This window comes from Clavelina lepadiformis, chromosome 2 (assembly GCF_947623445.1).
Source record: "Clavelina lepadiformis chromosome 2, kaClaLepa1.1, whole genome shotgun sequence".
NCBI lineage: Eukaryota > Metazoa > Chordata > Ascidiacea > Aplousobranchia > Clavelinidae > Clavelina > Clavelina lepadiformis.
The window spans coordinates 16362040-16380742 of NC_135241.1; the positions used below are offsets into that span (position 1 = coordinate 16362040).

At 36.0% G+C, this 18703-nt stretch overlaps 2 protein-coding genes and 1 pseudogene across 2 annotated transcripts; 1 reads left to right on the plus strand and 2 right to left on the minus strand.

Moving 5' to 3' along the window:
- Positions 1–389: 389 nt before the first annotated feature.
- On the minus strand, positions 390–6392 carry LOC143445684 (katanin p60 ATPase-containing subunit A-like 2). The gene is made up of 14 exons (XM_076944957.1): positions 6218–6392; positions 5981–6112; positions 5656–5798; positions 5431–5591; positions 5103–5251; positions 4386–4485; positions 3927–4081; positions 3269–3445; positions 3017–3114; positions 2770–2880; positions 2508–2597; positions 2321–2393; positions 1403–1510; positions 390–1159 (listed from the first exon to the last, which is right to left on the minus strand). Exons 1-14 carry the CDS (start codon positions 6272–6274, stop codon positions 1028–1030), a joined length of 1686 nt encoding a protein of 561 aa, XP_076801072.1. The 5' UTR covers positions 6275–6392; the 3' UTR covers positions 390–1027.
- A 2254-nt stretch (positions 6393–8646) lies between these two features.
- Positions 8647–8757, plus strand: LOC143447847 (U5 spliceosomal RNA; annotated as a pseudogene).
- A 6236-nt stretch (positions 8758–14993) lies between these two features.
- LOC143445987 (troponin C-like) lies at positions 14994–16972 on the minus strand. The gene is made up of 3 exons (XM_076945415.1): positions 16761–16972; positions 16268–16337; positions 14994–15774 (listed from the first exon to the last, which is right to left on the minus strand). The coding sequence occupies exons 1-3, from the start codon at positions 16893–16895 to the stop codon at positions 15635–15637; spliced, it is 345 nt and encodes a 114-aa protein (XP_076801530.1). The 5' UTR covers positions 16896–16972; the 3' UTR covers positions 14994–15634.
- Between the last annotated feature and the right edge of the window lie 1731 nt (positions 16973–18703).

Here is an 18703-nt window from a genome sequence, read left to right on the forward strand (position 1 = left end):
TTTATTATGGAAGTATGCCAAATTTGTACATAAACACAAATTGTCAGTAGTCTAAATGAACTACAACTAAGTCATGCTAACGCTTTTCAGAAAACTGGCTTGATTCAAGTTATTTGAAAATGCGACTTAATGGTCAAGACATTGAATTGGCATGGTACTTGAAACGTACTATGATAATCATCTTCATAGAATTTGTCACTGAAAAACATATGCAGTAATTCGAAGATGGCTAAATTCGTTTTTGTGTCTTACACTGGCCTTCCTTTTGTTTGTAAGCACTTATTGAAGAATCCTTTGTTAGTACATTGTTTAGTTATTATGTAATGTCAATCATTCTGTATTGTTCAGTGATTTCTTCATTAAGAACTTTTAATAGATTATTTCGCGTAAAATTTTAATAGATTAAATGCAATAGGTATTAAACATAAACATTGTGATGCCTGCTAACTATTTGCAACTGTCATTAACAGCTTACATGGTATGGTATTTGCTTTCTGATTCTGAATTTTTATGAGACTTGAAGAATCATTAAGAAAATGATCAACTTATTAAAAGCACACTTTGCTGAGGTTAAAGGTTCTGGCAACGATAAATATCATAATCTTTTGCTGACATTGAAGCGATCAAAAAAATAACCTTTATGCAAAAACCGTTATTGAAAACAGTGGATTTATTGCAGTGCAATGATAACAGGCGTTGAAGAATTTAAAAAAATCCCTTACAGTAGTCTGGTCTTCCTTGAAATCACAGTGGTACTTTATAATAAAGAGAAACGTTACAAAAACAGTGCAGTGGAGTTTTATATGCTCTTAAGAAGCACAGTTTGTGGAATGTGAATGTTTATACCAAGCACCCTGACCATCCATGCAATTATGCATATTACAGACAAGAAAAACGAGATAAATCAAATGACAAAGATCTGCTTTAAGATATAAGCATAAATAGGATTACATGGCAACTCTACCCAATTAAGCTGGATATATGCTGCTCCATAGAGAACCACAATGTTGCAATGTTTGTCTTTTTCCTAAACGGATTCATATTTTGTTCTCCATTCAGCGTACTTTTGTGCAAGTTTCCCAGATGATGGTTTGGTGTGATTCAGAACATCCAAAACGTCAGCAGTTCGAATTGTTTCAAGTGAAAAATCAGGAAGTTGCTGAAAAGTTAATACAAATCATTAATGGTCAATGGTGCTGCAACTTACTTATACTGTATAACATTAATTAGCGGTGTAATACTAATTAATGTTATAGATATAACTTTAAATTTGCATTGTATTAGGTACAACAATTTAAAAGTAGTCTTTTGAGGTGTGAGTGTGACCATAGACAAAAAAGTAAAAACAGAGTGGCAATGGTGTAGCTTATGCCATTACATGTGTTTAGTATGCGAACATTACCTGCCCTTCTTCATGTTGTTCCAAAGTGTGAAATATTTTTCTCACAACTCTCATGGCTGATTCCTTGCAAACTAGCCGCAGGTCAGAACCAGAGTAGCCTTCAGTGCTCTGGTGAAAGGTAACTTTATAATTAATCCTCAAATGCTCAAGCATAGTGCCAAACACTAAACCTGAATGTGTTGCTGGTAACCTAGCACGTAAAACACTTATGACTTGGATTTGCTCATATTGACTTAGATGCACTTAGAAGTCCACGTCATTTATAGTGTTACTGACATATTAATTTTTTCCTATGTGATGTAAAGTTACACAGCTTTACTTACAAAACATAACCACTTTATGCAAAATAATACACCAAAATAACACTGAACGAAGACAACTTTTTTTTAAATTAAAAAAGAAGTTCTTCACAAGAACATAACTCACAATGGAATGTTATAATCTTTGTATTTATTGTACTTACTAAAAGATAACTGTGATAATAAGTAATAAAAAGAGGATGTTGTTAGTTTGAAATGATGTAAGTTGACAAAAATTGATAGTATAATAAAAAATATCACATTTTTTAAGAAAATACCACTGAACGTTAATAAAATATAAGTGGACAAAAATAGTCTCAGGTTAATGAGGATCGAGATAGGCATTTAAGAGTTTAAAACAAGAACATAAGGACTAAAGCCTTAAAACATAAGGCTTTCCCAAAGGAGTAAAGATGCAAGTGAGCGTTGTGACATAACATATATTAATCAGAAAACGATTGTTAAGGTGAAGTCTTAATTTTTGCTAAATACCTATATTATCATATAAAATGTATGAAGAATCCAACAATTTTTAAAATTATGACAACTTAGAATTAGTAATATTTCCGTTTCAAGGATTTAAACCTAAACATGCTCTAAAGTTAAACCAATATATTACCTCTGCAAGTTTATCGTAGTCCAGTCTGGTGTTGATAACTAACCCCCCTTCCTTGTTGCATGGTGGTAAAAACCTTAACAACGAGTAAATATTTGTTGTGCATGGGTTTATTGTACTCATGGTTTCCCTACTTCTAATACTACAATCAAAAGTTATGACATGATATTTGTGACAAGATCAAGTACACCTCTGAAACATAGATCTTCTAGCTTCAAACGTTGGCAAATCGACAATTATACGTTTTTCCAAGCGCCGTAGCATTGCATGATCCAATTCCCTTTATGATAACATAAAAACTTAAAAATATTTCGTGTAGTCAAATGCAGAAAGACAAAAATTGCAAGCCACATATAAAACCATTCACTAAAACTTTAAAGAATTTGCTAGCTGAAAAAATATGGTAAAGTAGCTATAGTAGCACAATTTAATTTCAATTAATTTTAGCAAACCAAGGTAGGTTGGAGGCGGCAAGAACAAATACAAGGTCATCAGATTTGGCAAGTCCATCCATTTGCACCAAGAGTTCAGTTTTCATTCTTCTACTTCCTTCATGTTCACCTCTATGTCATTACATATATAAAATATTATATTTACTAGCGTCAGTTCCAAGACGTTTATACGTACACAATCTGCAATGCAGCAGCATTTTAAAATTTATAATTTCCATAAAGTTTTTATTAATATCAAGTCGTTTACCCGGGACCAGAACCACGTTGGCTCATCACCGATTCAAGCTCATCAAGGAAAATTGTTGATGGAGCATGAAATCTTGCAAGTTCAAACAAGACTCTCACCTAAACAACAATAAACTTTGCATAGCTAAGGAACTTACTACATGCATTTTACTTAACAATTACTGAGCACAATGTTTAAGAGTGGCAAGAGACAAGCAAGTGAGTGTTTGCTTTGAAGGAACAAGCAGCGAATGTAGAATCAGTTTCTACAAACCAATTTTTCTGAATCTCCCCTCCATTTGCTAACAATAGTTGAGGCAGAGATGTTGAAGAAGGTGGTGTTGCATTCTGTTGCAACAGCTTTTGCCAGCATTGTCTTTCCAGTTCCAGGAGGACCATATAACAAAATACCTTTCCAAGGGGTGAGGATACCAGTAAATAACTGGGGGTACTAAAAACATTTTATTAAAAAAATTTAAAGCCCATTCATAAACCACTTTGCCAACAAATATAGTTTAATTATATGCACATTTAAAACCGGCAATATAGACAGACGACAGTACTGCTAGTCATCAAGCAAGTTTAAAACAAGAGAGGATGATATGACAATATGAGTCCAAATGAAGTGTCAATTGTTTAATTATCTTTTAGGTTGCCTCATTAGGCTTCATTAGACAAACATTTATCAAATTCCAGAAACATTAAGCTATGTGCGATGAACCAAAATACAACTGTACTGTAAACAAGTCCAAACAAAGCTCATGTAATGCTAAACCATAAGACAATGGATAAAGTTCAGAGAATAGAAGACCTTCGGAACAAGAAAAGCTGTCATTAAATGCCGCAAGGTTGAATGATTTTGAAAGTTACCAAGCTGTAGTGGACAAATATTTTGGAATGATTAAAAAGTAAAAACCTGGTTGGTAACATACTTTAATAGGATAAACGACTGCTTCTTTGACCAAACTTTTGGCATGATCTAATCCAACAATATCGCTCCATTTCACATTTGGATCGTGTAAATAAATATCACGACTTATTACAGAAGCTAGTTCCCGCATTTCATGATTGAAACCAACAAATCCTCCTGCAAGAAGCATATGGGAATAGTAACCTTCTACCTTAGCATTGCACCTTATTAACTAACATATTCCTCTATAACATAGTTTTTAACGGCTGTAGTTTTACAATATTTTACCAATTTACTGACACTTAACTGTTTTCAATTTATTTAAGTATACTGAACGTATCATTAATACCACAAATGCTTGAACAAGATACTTGGCTTGATTGAATGGATCACTTTTATCAATTGCTTGCATTTTATACCTTACAAATAGATACATTTTTGAACTCATACTACAGGATAAAAGCAGTAAGTAACTACTTACCAAGTGGCTTAACCAGTCTGTCAGCTGCAGATCCGGTGGCTATTTCATTAGATGCACCTCTGATGGCATCCGTAAGCATGGATCGAACATCTATAATTTCCTACCAAATGAAGTTAAAAATTTTGTCTCACGATTTTCAAAAATGTGTTTCTTTTCATAATTCAAAAGTTTGAATTTATTTCAACTTCACTGTCAACTTTCACTATTCCTATGTTTACTATATGTCGCGAACAATACATTTAGGTCGTGATATTACAATCACATGTAGTCTAGTTTTGGTCAAGAGTAACCTTTTACTGGGCATTTGTTATTATACGTTCAAATAACTAAAGAAGGCAAAGCATTCATATTGAGCTAGAAAAACATTTCCTTTAATTGCAAGTGTGTTACCATATGCATCAACATTAAGCTAAACCGTGTTATGTCTGCATATGACATCAAAGCAGTTAAACATGTTATTTCGAAAGAATGAATGTTGCGACTTGTAACTTTGCAGAAGTTTTTAGAAACCTAATTGCTTGCGGTAGCCACTTAAGTTAGGACTCCAGGAAAAAATTAGCCCATGCATAAGCTATGGTTCAAATGTGTCAAACTCATACACTAGAACAGTTAGCTATTGGCAAAGCCTTTACAAGAAAACTCAACACAAAACTGAAAAACTCATTGCTCTTAATAACTTCAGTGGACATAGTAAAATAAAAAATTATTTGGAATTACTTTTCTATTCTTGTCCCCTTTCCTTTCTTCCCGTATTCCAACTGAAGAAACAGTCAATCCAAGATCTGAAGCTTTCACGGTAACACTGTCATTGCAAGGTTCATTTGTTGTTATGCCGTTACTAAGCTTGTTTGTATCCGTGGATATTGCTATAAATAAAATAAAGATAAAGGACTCCACTACTCCTTTCCAAATTGCGCATGAACACACATGCTTATGTGATACTTTTAAGTAAGCATGACTATAAGAGTGAGTATATTTCAAAAACTTTACATAAGAAACTTGTGTATATTTACTTAAAACAGATGAATATTAATTACAAAGCTACCGGAGTTCACAGGTTTTATTGCAACACTGTTCTTCCTTTTTGCATCTCCTCCTGAACTTGGCCTTCTTCTATTTCCTGTTGGTGCACTTTGATTTCCATTTGATATTCGAGGAAGCGATGTGGCAACATCACTTCCAGTGCTGCTAGTGGAAGGGATTGATCTGCACACACACAGAATCTTATTATTAGAAGACACTTAATTAAAAAAATCTACCAAAATCCAACCTTCTTGGCCGATTTATTCGTGATTTGCTTGCATCAGCACTGGCAGTGACTTTTTTAGTGATCTTAGGGGGCTTTTGAAATTTGATAAAATAATACGATTCATATTCTTGTAAAATGTTATCCAGGTCCACATTGTCGCACACCTGCACAATAAGAATTGCCCTCTATTATTAATTAAATAGCATAACTGTAGATTTTATCATGATTCAAATTGATTGTAACTTATTTGGTCTCACTGTCGTAGGGCCATGACAAAAATATCAGAACAAATATACAAAGCGCAACAGATGACAATGAACAATCATGGACATATAGTAGACTTCACCTGCCATTTGTTAAGACTTAAGTTTCCTTCTTTTTCTAGACAAGAAGCTGTATCTAAATACCCATTTTCTGTTAAATGTGACAGAATAAGAACTAGGAGATTTCTCCTCCTAGCTTCCTGCCTTAAATCCTCCTGGAAATACAGTTAAGTATTGTAGGCTAGTCAATATTGTATAGTAGCTTACTTAAAATATGTAGTACCAGTATATCACAAAAGTCATACAGTTAACCACCCTACCGATTCTCTGACACTGTTGGCAGTTTTAATAGATTGATAACTCAATTCCAATGCCATAAAGTTTGCAGGATTTGCCCAATTTTCTTTCTAAAACTAGCAGAATGTCCACACGTCAGGATGTCGTAGGATATGCCTGCGTATGCTGATATGGTATATTTACAGTAGCCTACTAACTAACTCTGCAAACAAACACAAAGTCTTTTATTTCCAAATAATAAAAAAATTTATAATTGTTTACGTATATACATATCTTTTGCATTGCCAGATCGCAGTGCTACTGGTATAGGACCTAATTAATAGTCTATGCTTAGGCTATGTGAAGATAGGCATAATGCTTATGCCGGTATGGGCTAGGCTAATTTTAGAAAAAATGGGGCCTACTATAAGATACCCTATATTAACCTAGGCCTATCCTATTACCCTATTAGATTAAACTTTTTCTAAATTTATAAAGTATTGCCAGCCTAATGACACATATAAGCTAGCCAGCAGGTAAAACTTAACAGACAGTCAGACAGACAAGGCTAAGTCTGTCAGTGTGGCTAGATCTGGATGCCTGTGATATCCTTTTTTTGGTTTTGTGCTAAACTGCATAAAAAGCAAAAGTACCAACTCCACATTGTAAAGTACGGTACCAAACTTACAGGCTACAGCTAAAGTAGGCTTTGTAAAGTGGAAAAATGAAAACTATGCGATCAATGGAGCTCCACAGGGTTCCTTGCTGTTTGGATTTCTTCTATAGAAACAGCAAACTTGTAGCGGCCTTCAGAGAAACTATTTCTTGCCACTAGTTGACGCTTACGTATTTGCAGCGAAAAAGGAAAAATGTTTTGTTTTAGTAACTGTATATTTCACACGTTTATTCAATGCTCATTTTCGATATTGTTCTGGGAAGATGTATGTAACTGGATTGCTGTACGCTTGAGGTGGTCTCATAGCTTTCAGTATAACAACTTACTGTTCGGTACTCCTAAACTGACAATGTCTAGTAGTGTTAGACTTGTTAACTGCGTACTGGTAAGAGGTCGTTTTATTATTTATTGCGCTAAGTTTAACAAATATAAGTCATCGATTGAGCTCTTTGAATATTTCGTAAAAATACTGAAAAATCCGAGAGATGTTCAGTAAAGACACACAACAATTTAAGATTCCGTTATGTAGTAAATGGAGGTCTTACCTGCCATGTTTTTGATTTGCACTTTTTTAATAGTGGCTTGCCATTTCGTTTCTTTCTTTTATACTACTATTTATTTATTGTGTGTTGAGTCGTTAATTATTAAAATAGAATTTAAAAAATAAAAAAAGTTTTTGTTTTAAAACTCACGCATGGCCCACGTTAGTATTGCCGCTTCTTTATATTCATATTCCAGATTTCGGTTTCTAGATTTCGATTTCGATTTTTGTGACTTTCAAAAATCAGTAAATAATAAATATATGGGCGAACGTTAAATTGGTTATCAGGCATTTTCTGACGTTAGTAGACCACAACTTAACCCGTTTTATTATTTTAAGTGTATTCATTGCAATATAGGTCGAGCCTGGTGTCCCCATCCCACCATCAGTGTGATATCTGACTAGGCATACCATATTTCTGTGATTGAAAACCGGGACGCTTCAGAACAACGAGTCTTGTCAGATACTGATTTTTGCAGAATGAAATGCAAACAAGTACCGGTACGAAATAAGTTCTTTCAATAACTTAACCGCAAAAAGAACACCTCCTCCTACAAGCCTACTGTTACTGAACTAGCGAATGCGCTAACATTCAACCCACTACTGGACCAATTACCCGCGAGAATTACGTAACAATTACTTTTACATCGAACACAACGCAACAAGAACACGCATCAGGCATCACTCTTCAGCAAGTTGGCTAAACAAACCAATCACAGCATGCTAATATTCGTGTAGTGTAGGGCAATGCTGGCTAACTAAATGCCAAAGCGGAACTTTTTGGTTGACTGACCGGGACGCCGGGACAAAGCCTTAAAAACCACGACTGTCCCGACTAAAACGGGACGTATGGTTAGCCTACCTATACAGAACAAACCAAGAAATAAGAATTAACACAACCAACAAGGCTGGTCACCCCTGTCTGATTGAGTTTAAACCACTGTTACGTAGTCACGCTTCAATAATTAATTAATTATCGGAAACGCGCTTTTTCTTCAAACGCCAGCCAAGCAATTACGGTTAAGCGGGGAAGCGTGTGTTTGACAAACGTTTATGCCTGAACTACAGCAAGGTAATTATCTTTAAGAGAGTTCTAAAGAAAGAAATTTTGTTAGTAAAACTGTATTAAACATAATTAAAACGTAAATATATGCCATGAAACTATCAATAATTGCCTATGATGTTATATATTACAAAAGTACCACAAACGCAAAGTTATTTTTGTTTTTTAGTACAATTTCAGTAAATTTAAATCATCACTCTGGCTTCCCTTCACAGTATAAATCTTTCGCCTTTTACTAAAGATTTCCGTGTTTGGGAGCAATACAATGAGTCTAGTTTATTTTTCTACCTCGCCAAGGCGAGGCAATAATCTTCATTAATTAAGAGTTAAGCACAGCAGTTTGCCACGTTACTTACAATGTTAAACGAACGTTTAAGCCGGCTGCGTTCGATGGTCAGCGTCACTACACGGCGGTTATGACATACTCAATATTCCCGTGTATGCGAATTTGTTTTATTTAAAACCTCTGACTCCATTTTGCAAGGACAAAATTGAAAACAAGGTTCTGTCTTTGGAAAACCGCACGATAGAACACCAAATCGGTCACCACCTGTCCAACCTGCTCGGCATCCAGATTGATAATTCGTACACTGCATGCCACCTCCCCATCGATTTATTATGATTCCAATGCCCATCCAGAGAAGAACCAGAAAGAGCCGACAAACGAGAACGAAGTGAAGACTCAACATCATTGTCGACTGTAATACCACCCGGTCAGCGCCCGACAAAAGAGTCGCTCGACAGTTAAATTTTAGAAGCTAACGAAACGGACGTTTTTAAGGTAAATGACTTATCAAACATTAAATGCAGCTGTGGTGACATTGTGCCCAAACCATTGTGGTATAAAAATGCTTACACGCCAAAATCTACTGTATAGTAAAAAATTCTTGATTACGCTAATCCACAAAAAAGACGTAAAAGAAGATTTAAAGATTTCTCGATCTCTCTTTCAAACAGCGATGTTAACATTTACATTTACAAAAGTCTTGACACAACGGCTAGAACGATATCAGGCAAAATACCCATGAACAACATTCTGCCCAGTCTGGCAAGTCAATTCACGACGCCACCATATTGTTACGAGATCTTCATGAAAACGCGTGTCCTCGCGACTAGAAGTGTCTGTTTATCTCGATAGACTTTTTAATGGCGGTCGATCCAATAAATACCTTGGCCATTACTGTACTATTAATTGCATTTTTAAATCAAAACTGTTAGAAAGTTGAATTTAATGAGCATTAATGAGTTGGCTAAACAGACTAATCACAGCATGCTAATATTTGTGTAGCGTATGCCAATGCTGGCTGGCTAAATACCAAAGCGGGACTTTTGGTTGACTGACCGGGACGCCGGGACAAAGCCTTAAAAACCGAGACTGTCCCGGCTAAAACGGGACGTATGGTAAGCCTATATCTGACCAACAATATAAACTCTATCGTTCTATTCATACCATTGGTTGTATAATTTTTAATTTTTAGGGACACCTATAATTCAGCTCTTGTTGCTAAATTTTACGAAAATATTAAAAGAAGCAGCAGACATTTTATAACCTTCAAATGTTGAGTCGAGATAGGCTACTTAATCGGCAAGTTTAGAACATCCATTATCTGATTTCTCCACGTTGTTGTACAATTTTCAACTTTTGTCAAATCAGACTCTGTATACTCTCTGTATACTCTCTGTATAGAGCAGGGGTGGCCAGACCTGCTTCATGCTCGAGCCGCATATAACAAATTCCAGTATTAAAAGAGCCACAACACAAACACAATAAAAACCACGAATTTATTCACTCACAACGAAGTGTAGCTATTGATAAACATTAGTGCTGCGTGGTGATACTATGAGTCTCCACCTGGGCTTCACCAACTCTTTTTGCAATTATTAGTATAACCGTAACCAAGACTTAAAACTAGGTCAGCCCTGACGTACAGCTTCAATCTGACAGTTTACTTAACTACAGTGTACAAGTTAGCACACTTCTGTACAATAATGTACTTTTTGGAGTGTAATTTGATTATTACAAACTATCAGTCCATTGTTACTACGTGTGATAGAACGCATTGTTTCATAATCTGATCAAACAACTCGTCTAGACAGGGAAAATGCATGTCTAATTCAACAATGCCAATTCATTAAAGAGCCGCAATCAAAGGCTCAAAGAGCCGCAATCAAAGGCTCAAAGAGCCGCAGTTTGGCCACCCCTGGTATAGAGAGTCTGTGGTCAAACCATAGACACCTGAAATAGAAGGACTAGTAACTCGCACTCTCGGGTTACGAAACTTGGGTCCCAATCATAGACACCTTAAATAGATATGGTCCCAATATTTTATGTTATTATCTCATATGAACGTCGCCAATAACATGGACAGACTACTCGCATTATGCTGTTAACGAATGGTTACGCGACACAGGGAGGGTTAAACTCTGACTTCTACAATACCTAATTAACTATACTAATTAGAACCTCATTTATATGAGTGAAAGTAAATAAATAAATGATTAAATATTATAATTTTATCTGTTCTTTCGATTCGAGCTTATCACTTAATTTTGGCTATAATTATATATACTTTTTAGTTCTCGATTTACCTAAGTGATCATTATCTCTATCTGTAGATTTAGTTCTATTGTATAACCGGAACAAATTTTTTCAGGGGTCTCTGTTAATAACACATTCCATTTCAGGGGTCTCTGTTAATAACACACAATGCCTAAGAAATGTAATGCCTATGGTTGTCGAGGCAATTACAGGGAGGAACCGTACTCCAAAGTGGTATCATTTCCAACTGATGAAGTAGAACGAAACCGCTGGATTGATGCCATGCCAAATGAGCGTTCTAGTTTGCTACAGCTTAAGCAGATCTATGCTTGTGCTAATCATTTTGACTGTGAATGGATTTCAGTTAAAAGTGGAAAAAGACCAAGCCAACCACCGTCCATTTTCCCTGGAGTTTTAAAGTCATGCTTAAAGCAGGTCTCCTCAGCACCCAGTACTACAACTGCTCGTTGCTGCTCGTCAACATTCTTTTTGATGAAGTGAAGCTCACAGAAACACTTAGGTACTCAGGTGGTCGTGTTGTTGATTATGCGCAAAATGGTTCTGGTGATAGCGAAGTTCTTGCAACACATGCTTTGGTGATTGAAGTTGTCTGCCATTTTGGTGGCCCTAGATATAAACTACGCATTTACCCTGTTGCAAAACTTAATTCAGATCAACTCAAGAAAATTCTACTAGAAGCTCTAGTAGCGGTAAACAATGCTGGTGGTAGTATAATTTCTTGTGTAGGTGATAATTGCAATACAAATGTTGCAGTTTATGGTAAATTACATGGCCCTGGTAAAGTCTTCATTGACGCTATAAATTCTTATGCTTTCCTTGTTTTTGACTACGTTCATTCTTTTAAAAATATAAGAAATAACTGGATAACGGTGCATGATAAGGAACTTTCTTTCACAAAAGATGGAAACTCATATATTGCACGATGGAAGGACACAGAAGCACTGTACAATGAAGACCGGAAAAACAGCATCCGTCTTACCAAGATCACATACACATCTGTGTACCCAAAATCTTTGCAGAGACAAAGCGTGCCTTTTGTATGCCAGATCTTCAATGACAAGACAGTTGCTGCTCTTTCAACTCTAAAGGATAAACTTGGCATTAACGAGGGCACCATCATTTTTGTCAAACTCATCACTGATTGGTTTCACATGATGAATGTGAAAGATCGATATTCCGGTATTAACATGCGTGATGAGTGTCGTCAACCATGGACCAAGAACTGCACTAGTTTCAAGAAACATAATGAAACTTGTGACATTATATCCTCTTGTGCATGGTCAGGTGGTCGAGGTCGGACGCAGAAGCTTACTAATCAAATACAGCATACAGCATCAAATACAGCATACAGCATACAAATACAGCATTTGTACTGTCTACAAGAGCCAACATCGAAGCCGCAGAGTTGCTACTGACTCAGCACAACTTCATCTACGTTCTACCTGGTGTGTTTGCTGATGAGGCCCTTGAAAAGTTCTTTGGTCAAGCCAGACAACGCAGTGGAGGTAATTTCTATATTTACATTGTAGATATCAAGGCAGCTGCAAAAACCAAAAACCTCCATGCACTTTTAAAATATGAGTCAACTCCGTGCGAGTCTCATTCATCTCAGCCATGCTTTGCGTCGTATCGATAGTCCAATGGTTGTAATTCAAGGAAAATGTCTTACTTTATCAAACATTCTTTTGAAAGCATTTGTGCTTGACAACAGTGACAAAGAAAGACAACTCGGCTGTTTGAGAAGAAAAGAAAAACTCTCTACTAAAAACTGAACAAGTATCTTTAGTATGCCAACAAGTAGTTTGATTACTCATTTCTACAAATTTCATTGCGATGAGTCCCTTGAAATAACATTGTTCTAGCAATTTTTACCTAAAAATGTTAAATACATATCGTAGATAATTAACTTTCAATTGTCTTATTTCAAGAATAACTAAATTGTTCGTCTTAGACATGTTTCTGTTGAACTATCCAGGCTAAACTGTCCACGTATAGATTTTAATTCAGTCACAGGGGAACATACTGTGTGTTTCAGTTGTTTAAGTGAGAAAATATGCAATATTTTGAGTGATTTTGCGCTATTTTTATGTGATTTGACCTTTAAATGACCTTCAGATGACCTTGTAGAAGATTAAAAGTATGAAAAAGTAATTCCTCACCCTTCAAAACCCCCCAAGAGACACCAGAATGAAGGTTTTTCCATGTATTTGACACAAATTATGATGGGACCCAAGTTCCAACTTGGGACCCAAGTTCCAGATACCGAGCATATAGAGGATACCAATCCTTCTATTTAAGGTGTCTATGGGTCAAACTGTCGCATAGGCGTACTCCTACAATAAAACATATACGCAAAAGGCACTTGACTAGGCACTATAGAGTATTTAGGACCCGAAATTTTTCTCTTCGTCTTTGTTTTTATTTAATTGCATTCCTTTTTTTGCGACTACTCATCGGCTATAACCTAAGGCTATAAGAAAACATAGGCTATAATAGGCGGGCAGGCTATACGACGTTTCAATAATCGGTGTATAGCCTACGACGCTGCAAAATCGTTTTATACGGCGCTTGAAAACTGTAAGTCTACACCATAAAATGACAGCCATTGCATGTATGAATATGAGAATATATTTCATTTGGAACCGTTTTAACGCGTTTTTGAGGCATAAAAACTAGGGATGGGCCGATACGAACCCAAACCCGAATAGATTCGCCGAATATCGTCTTTGTGGAAGATTCAGGCGAACACGAATACCAAAAATGGCGAACCCGAATACAATAATACTTATAAATTTACTGACTTTCGTAAAAAATGATGATCTTGTTTCTCGACAATGCTAAACTAGAGTTAGCAGTACTTACAATGAAGGTCGTTTTCCTAACGATTTTACTTTTTCGATCGTTTTTTAAACACTATTTTTCGAAAGAAAGCGATTTGTTTATCGATTACGTGATTTTAGAAGCAAGACTTGACAACTTTTGGAGGAAATTTTATTGTTTGGTTCTAAACTTCTAATACGAATAGAGTCGGGATTCGTTTGTGTCGACCTTCATGATATTCGGGTTCGCACGAATCCGAATAATCTTCCTCGCGACACATCCCTAATAAAAACCCAACATTTCTGCGCTCTACGGATTTTCGCTGAGTTCACCAAACGTGGGAATTGTAGGCCCGGCTTTTGTTCCCCTCCTTCTACACAGTCCTTTATACGCTACTGCGTTCACGTATGAAACATCTGTAGGTACCTACTTCTATACCAAAAACTGTAAATAACAATACAATAAAAAGTTGGCTAATCGTGAATCGTGATAAGATGTAAGCTTGTCTTCCCTAAAAGTTAATCTATAATTTGAGATTTCTCTATTTAGATAACTACGTGAATTGACATATATTAGTTTGTAAATGCTTAAATGAGTAGCGGTAAACAAACACGCTCTGTTCAACTTAATTAAGGTATTAATTAAGTTAATAAAAGCGGTTCATGGTATGTGGGTACAATATTTTTGGTCCACGACCTGAAAAAGGTTATGAACTACTGTTTTAGATTAAGTCGGCCTAGGCTTGGATTTAAACAACATTTGGTCGGTTTGTAATATGCATTTTATTGTTAATCTATTTGGAAGCTTTTCGTGTCATTTTGTTGTACTTTTAATCGTTAAAATTATAAACGGTATATATACATAACATTGATAGTTACTTTGCAGTGACAGATCTTGAAAGAACTGCTGCAGTATTCAACCCAACGTTTGCGTTGGAACGATTTTTTAACTCAGCATTCAGCAGAGTAAACAAATTATCATTTAAACAATGAATAGGTGATTGCAGTAATTTACATGTTGGTAAAAAGAATACAACTTATTTGTATAGTGACGGTGTAATGTAGGCAGCTTCTCCTCACAATACTATTCATCAATCACTTGGACCAGGAACAGTAACATGTCTTACCTCACGCTTGCTGTGACAGATCATAACTGTACCGTAATATGAAGGACATTGTATTACCACTTTAGATTTAATTAAAAAAAAATATCATGATGCAAAAAACTTGCATATTTACGTTTAACCAAATATGCATAACTTAGTCTACATGATGTTACATAACGGTGTAGCCAAAGCAACCGCACAACCCATTCATTACTCGCTTGAAGTCACAGCATTGCAATATGAGACTTTCCTATCAAAACGATGATTACACAATTACATTGACAGCTCCATATCTATTTATTTTTGCAAACACTAAGTTATAGCATTTATTTTCGGCGAATTATCATAGCGAACAAATTTTATTTTACAACTCATGTTTTAATACTTTCAGATATTGCGACCGACCGCATTGAATCTAAACTTGAACACAAGCACAAAACCTGAACACAATAAAGAATGGTACCGAATGCATTGCTTGAGTAAAAGGGCGTTGATGCAGAGTTGTTGGACCATTTTCAAATAAAGTATAGCATGCTCAAGTTCATTGCTCAACCTATGCTATCAAAGTATTGGTTTTAGTTATTTGCATAAGTTTTGTTTTATCTTTAATTAAAAATTAGGCAGATGAAAAAATGTCCCTAAAAGTCTGTTAAACATAAATAAGCATTCCAACAATCAGCTATCGGCGTAGGAGGCCTATGCCTTTAAACTCTCTTTTCTGGTTGGGGGAGCAGGTTTCGGTCCTTTCTTTGTCCCTCTCCTCTTGCTTACTTTTGCAAGTTTGTTTTGGTAAATTATTCCGACAAAGCTTAAGAATTCCGAAAAATCCCAAACTCCTGTGTTGTGCAATAAAATACTGTGAATTACTATATATAGGTTATCTCTGAAATCTCAAGTTCATAAATAAAATAAGATCATTCAATCGGCTGAGCGGCAAAGAGGTTAACGTGCCTGCGGACGTACATATGCGAGCCGGATTCGATTCTCAATTGTTCTACAGTTGTGATACCCTTGACCAATCTATGAACGTCGCTTGTTTTTATTTAAAACAAATAAAGATTGTAATCCGTCGTAACTTGCTCAAAAGACAAGCATCGGTAAGAAATTATTATTAGACAAAAGACAAGCTGGAGCGGTGAGAAATCATCGCTGAGTTTGAAACGTGCTAAAACTTTCCTCAGCCCAGGGATAAAGATTGTAGATAACATGTCTTACCATATCAATCAGTATAATAAGCAGCTATACTAAGTTTTAGAATCGAGATTCAGATATAGGAAAGGTTACTGTTTCGTCTCTTTAAAGTTTAAACTATACCATAGATATACACACCATCGCTATTCGTGTCCAAATCTCGAAGGCATGCCTGACATTCTTCATCATTGGTTGTAATATCACAAGCCTAAACGGAAAACATAGTATATTTGTCAGATTCGACAGGAATCAATTTTAAATAAGCTGTTTTTAAAGCTTTATAGTAATATGAAGTTTATGATTTATTACTTATAAGAGATAATTAGTAATTACCCACTAAACACTTTACAGCACGTGATCAGCTGCTAAGATTCAGTCATACAACTTGCCTACTAAGAACAATCAGCAAAGTGCTAGAAGTTATGACTCATAGTGGTACAGTAACACATTTGCGTTCAACACCGTTTCATTTTGTGTTTGCCAGTTCATATACAGTTGATTTTTTTTATCTCCAGTTACCGTATAGTTTTAAATCTTGTCGTAAATTTGCTCTCCATTACGTTAATAATGTTTCTAATACTGACCAACATATCTGTTCTCAAGTGGGAAGAAAAATGTTCACTGCAGTTACCTGCAAAAGTTCTTGCAATTCATGTTTTTCCAGATATCCGTTTTTATTTTTATCCAAACTTAGAAAAACGGAATATGCAGTTCGTAAAGCTTTGTCCATATCGGCGATAGCTGTTTTTAAAGCACTTTTACTCATTTTCGTCTTTCCCTTGCGTAACCGTGATTTTAACAATATTAAATAACACTCAGTGCGTAGCCTGTGGTAACATGAACATTGTTAGCCAAATTAAAGAGCACTTAGGGCAGTTTTGCATCAACCATGTTCGACAATGACTTGATCTAAATTCTACATTGTTAATAAAATGATACTTTTCTCTCTGTTGATCAAACACATTTACATACACACATGAGTATATGCAATAAGCTCATATATGCGTCTTAATTTCCACTTTAAACTGTACGCTAAAATGGTTAACAAACTGTTATACGGTAACTTAAAATGGCGAACATCCAATGCCTGCTGAAACTGGTATTATTTAACTCAAAAACGTAGAAGTACCCGCCAGCATACACGGGCTTTTCTTGTTAAAGCAAATAACTCTAGATAATAATAACGTCACATTGCAGTTTTGCATCGGTAAGCTCACTACATAAAGTTATTCTTCCTGTTGTACAAGGAAACTGTTGTGACGTGAGTAATTGCGGATGGACAAAATGTTGACTCCTAAAGCTTCGTTTATGCAAAAAGATTTTTAATCGACCAGCAGAGTAATATTATTTCGCTTGTCTCGCTGACACCGGCAATATTTTTAAGCCTAAGGTTAGATTCACACAGATATTTCACTGCGAATATTTTTAGTTTGCTTAATTTAGCCGGCTCGTTAGCCAGTTTGGTTATGTTAAATAAACGTAAAATTCGCTCTCCTGAAACTTCTGCGTACGTGGATCTAGTTTAAGTTGTTCACCACTTTTAAGATGTGAAAAGCGTATAGGTGACATTTTTCGTTATTTCAAAGTTTTCTTCAACGTTGCTTCACTTTGCTGTGTCTGTAGACTTTCAAAAATTGCAGCATTTTTCAAGCGTTTAACATTTTCTACCGATCTTCTGATTTTGAAGCTTACTCTTAGAAAGCTTTTGACGTAGATTTCTGAAAACTTACTTGACAGTCGAAAGCTTGTGAAGAGACAATTATACAGCAACGGGAAGACGTATCAATGTTTGCTGTACATCCGGTATATCATAACAGGGCGCTTCAAGTAGGTAGGCGTATACAAGCATGAGTCATTTGTTACGTAGGTGGTTCCAGGGCCAAATTTAGAGGAGGGCACAAGAGGCCCGGGTCCCTTACCACTATGGGGCTCCCACCACTTTTTTCTGGCCAGCTGCTTTGTGCGACAAATGAGCAAAATTTCTCTGATGTATAAAATGCTCATTAAAGTTAAAGTTTTGCCATAATTTAACGTTTGACTTTCCCAACATTTATACTGCATTGTGTGTTTATTGTGGTTTCCAATGGTTTTAAACTTCACTGGAAAAAGTTATTTATCTAAACTAAAACTAATCGAAAACCGACTTCACATGCATGCACGTCGAATCAAAGCAGCCCAACACTATTCGACTAGCGTATGGAAGCTAATATATGTCCCTCACGAGCCATATTTTTGGGGGCAGTAGTCGATTTTACGTCTTCATTGTTTTTTGTTCATTGCATTTGCTTGTTTGCAATTTCTTGATCGGCTTTAACCATTGCAATATTAAGTAGCCTACCGATGAACAGACTTTAGGGGAAGGCGGAGCAAAACTGACCCTCTAAGGGAGAAAGCGCATTTCCTGACTGTTAGAAAAGTTTTTTTGATGGGCAGGGTAGCAACCGAAAGGTCTGCTGGTAGGTTATGCCTGTGCTAAAAATTACAGCTGAAAGTAGCACCCCTTCCGAAAAAATAATAATTTTTTACCGACTTTTGCATTGGGCAAAGGGGACCCCCGGGTCATGAGTCTGAAAG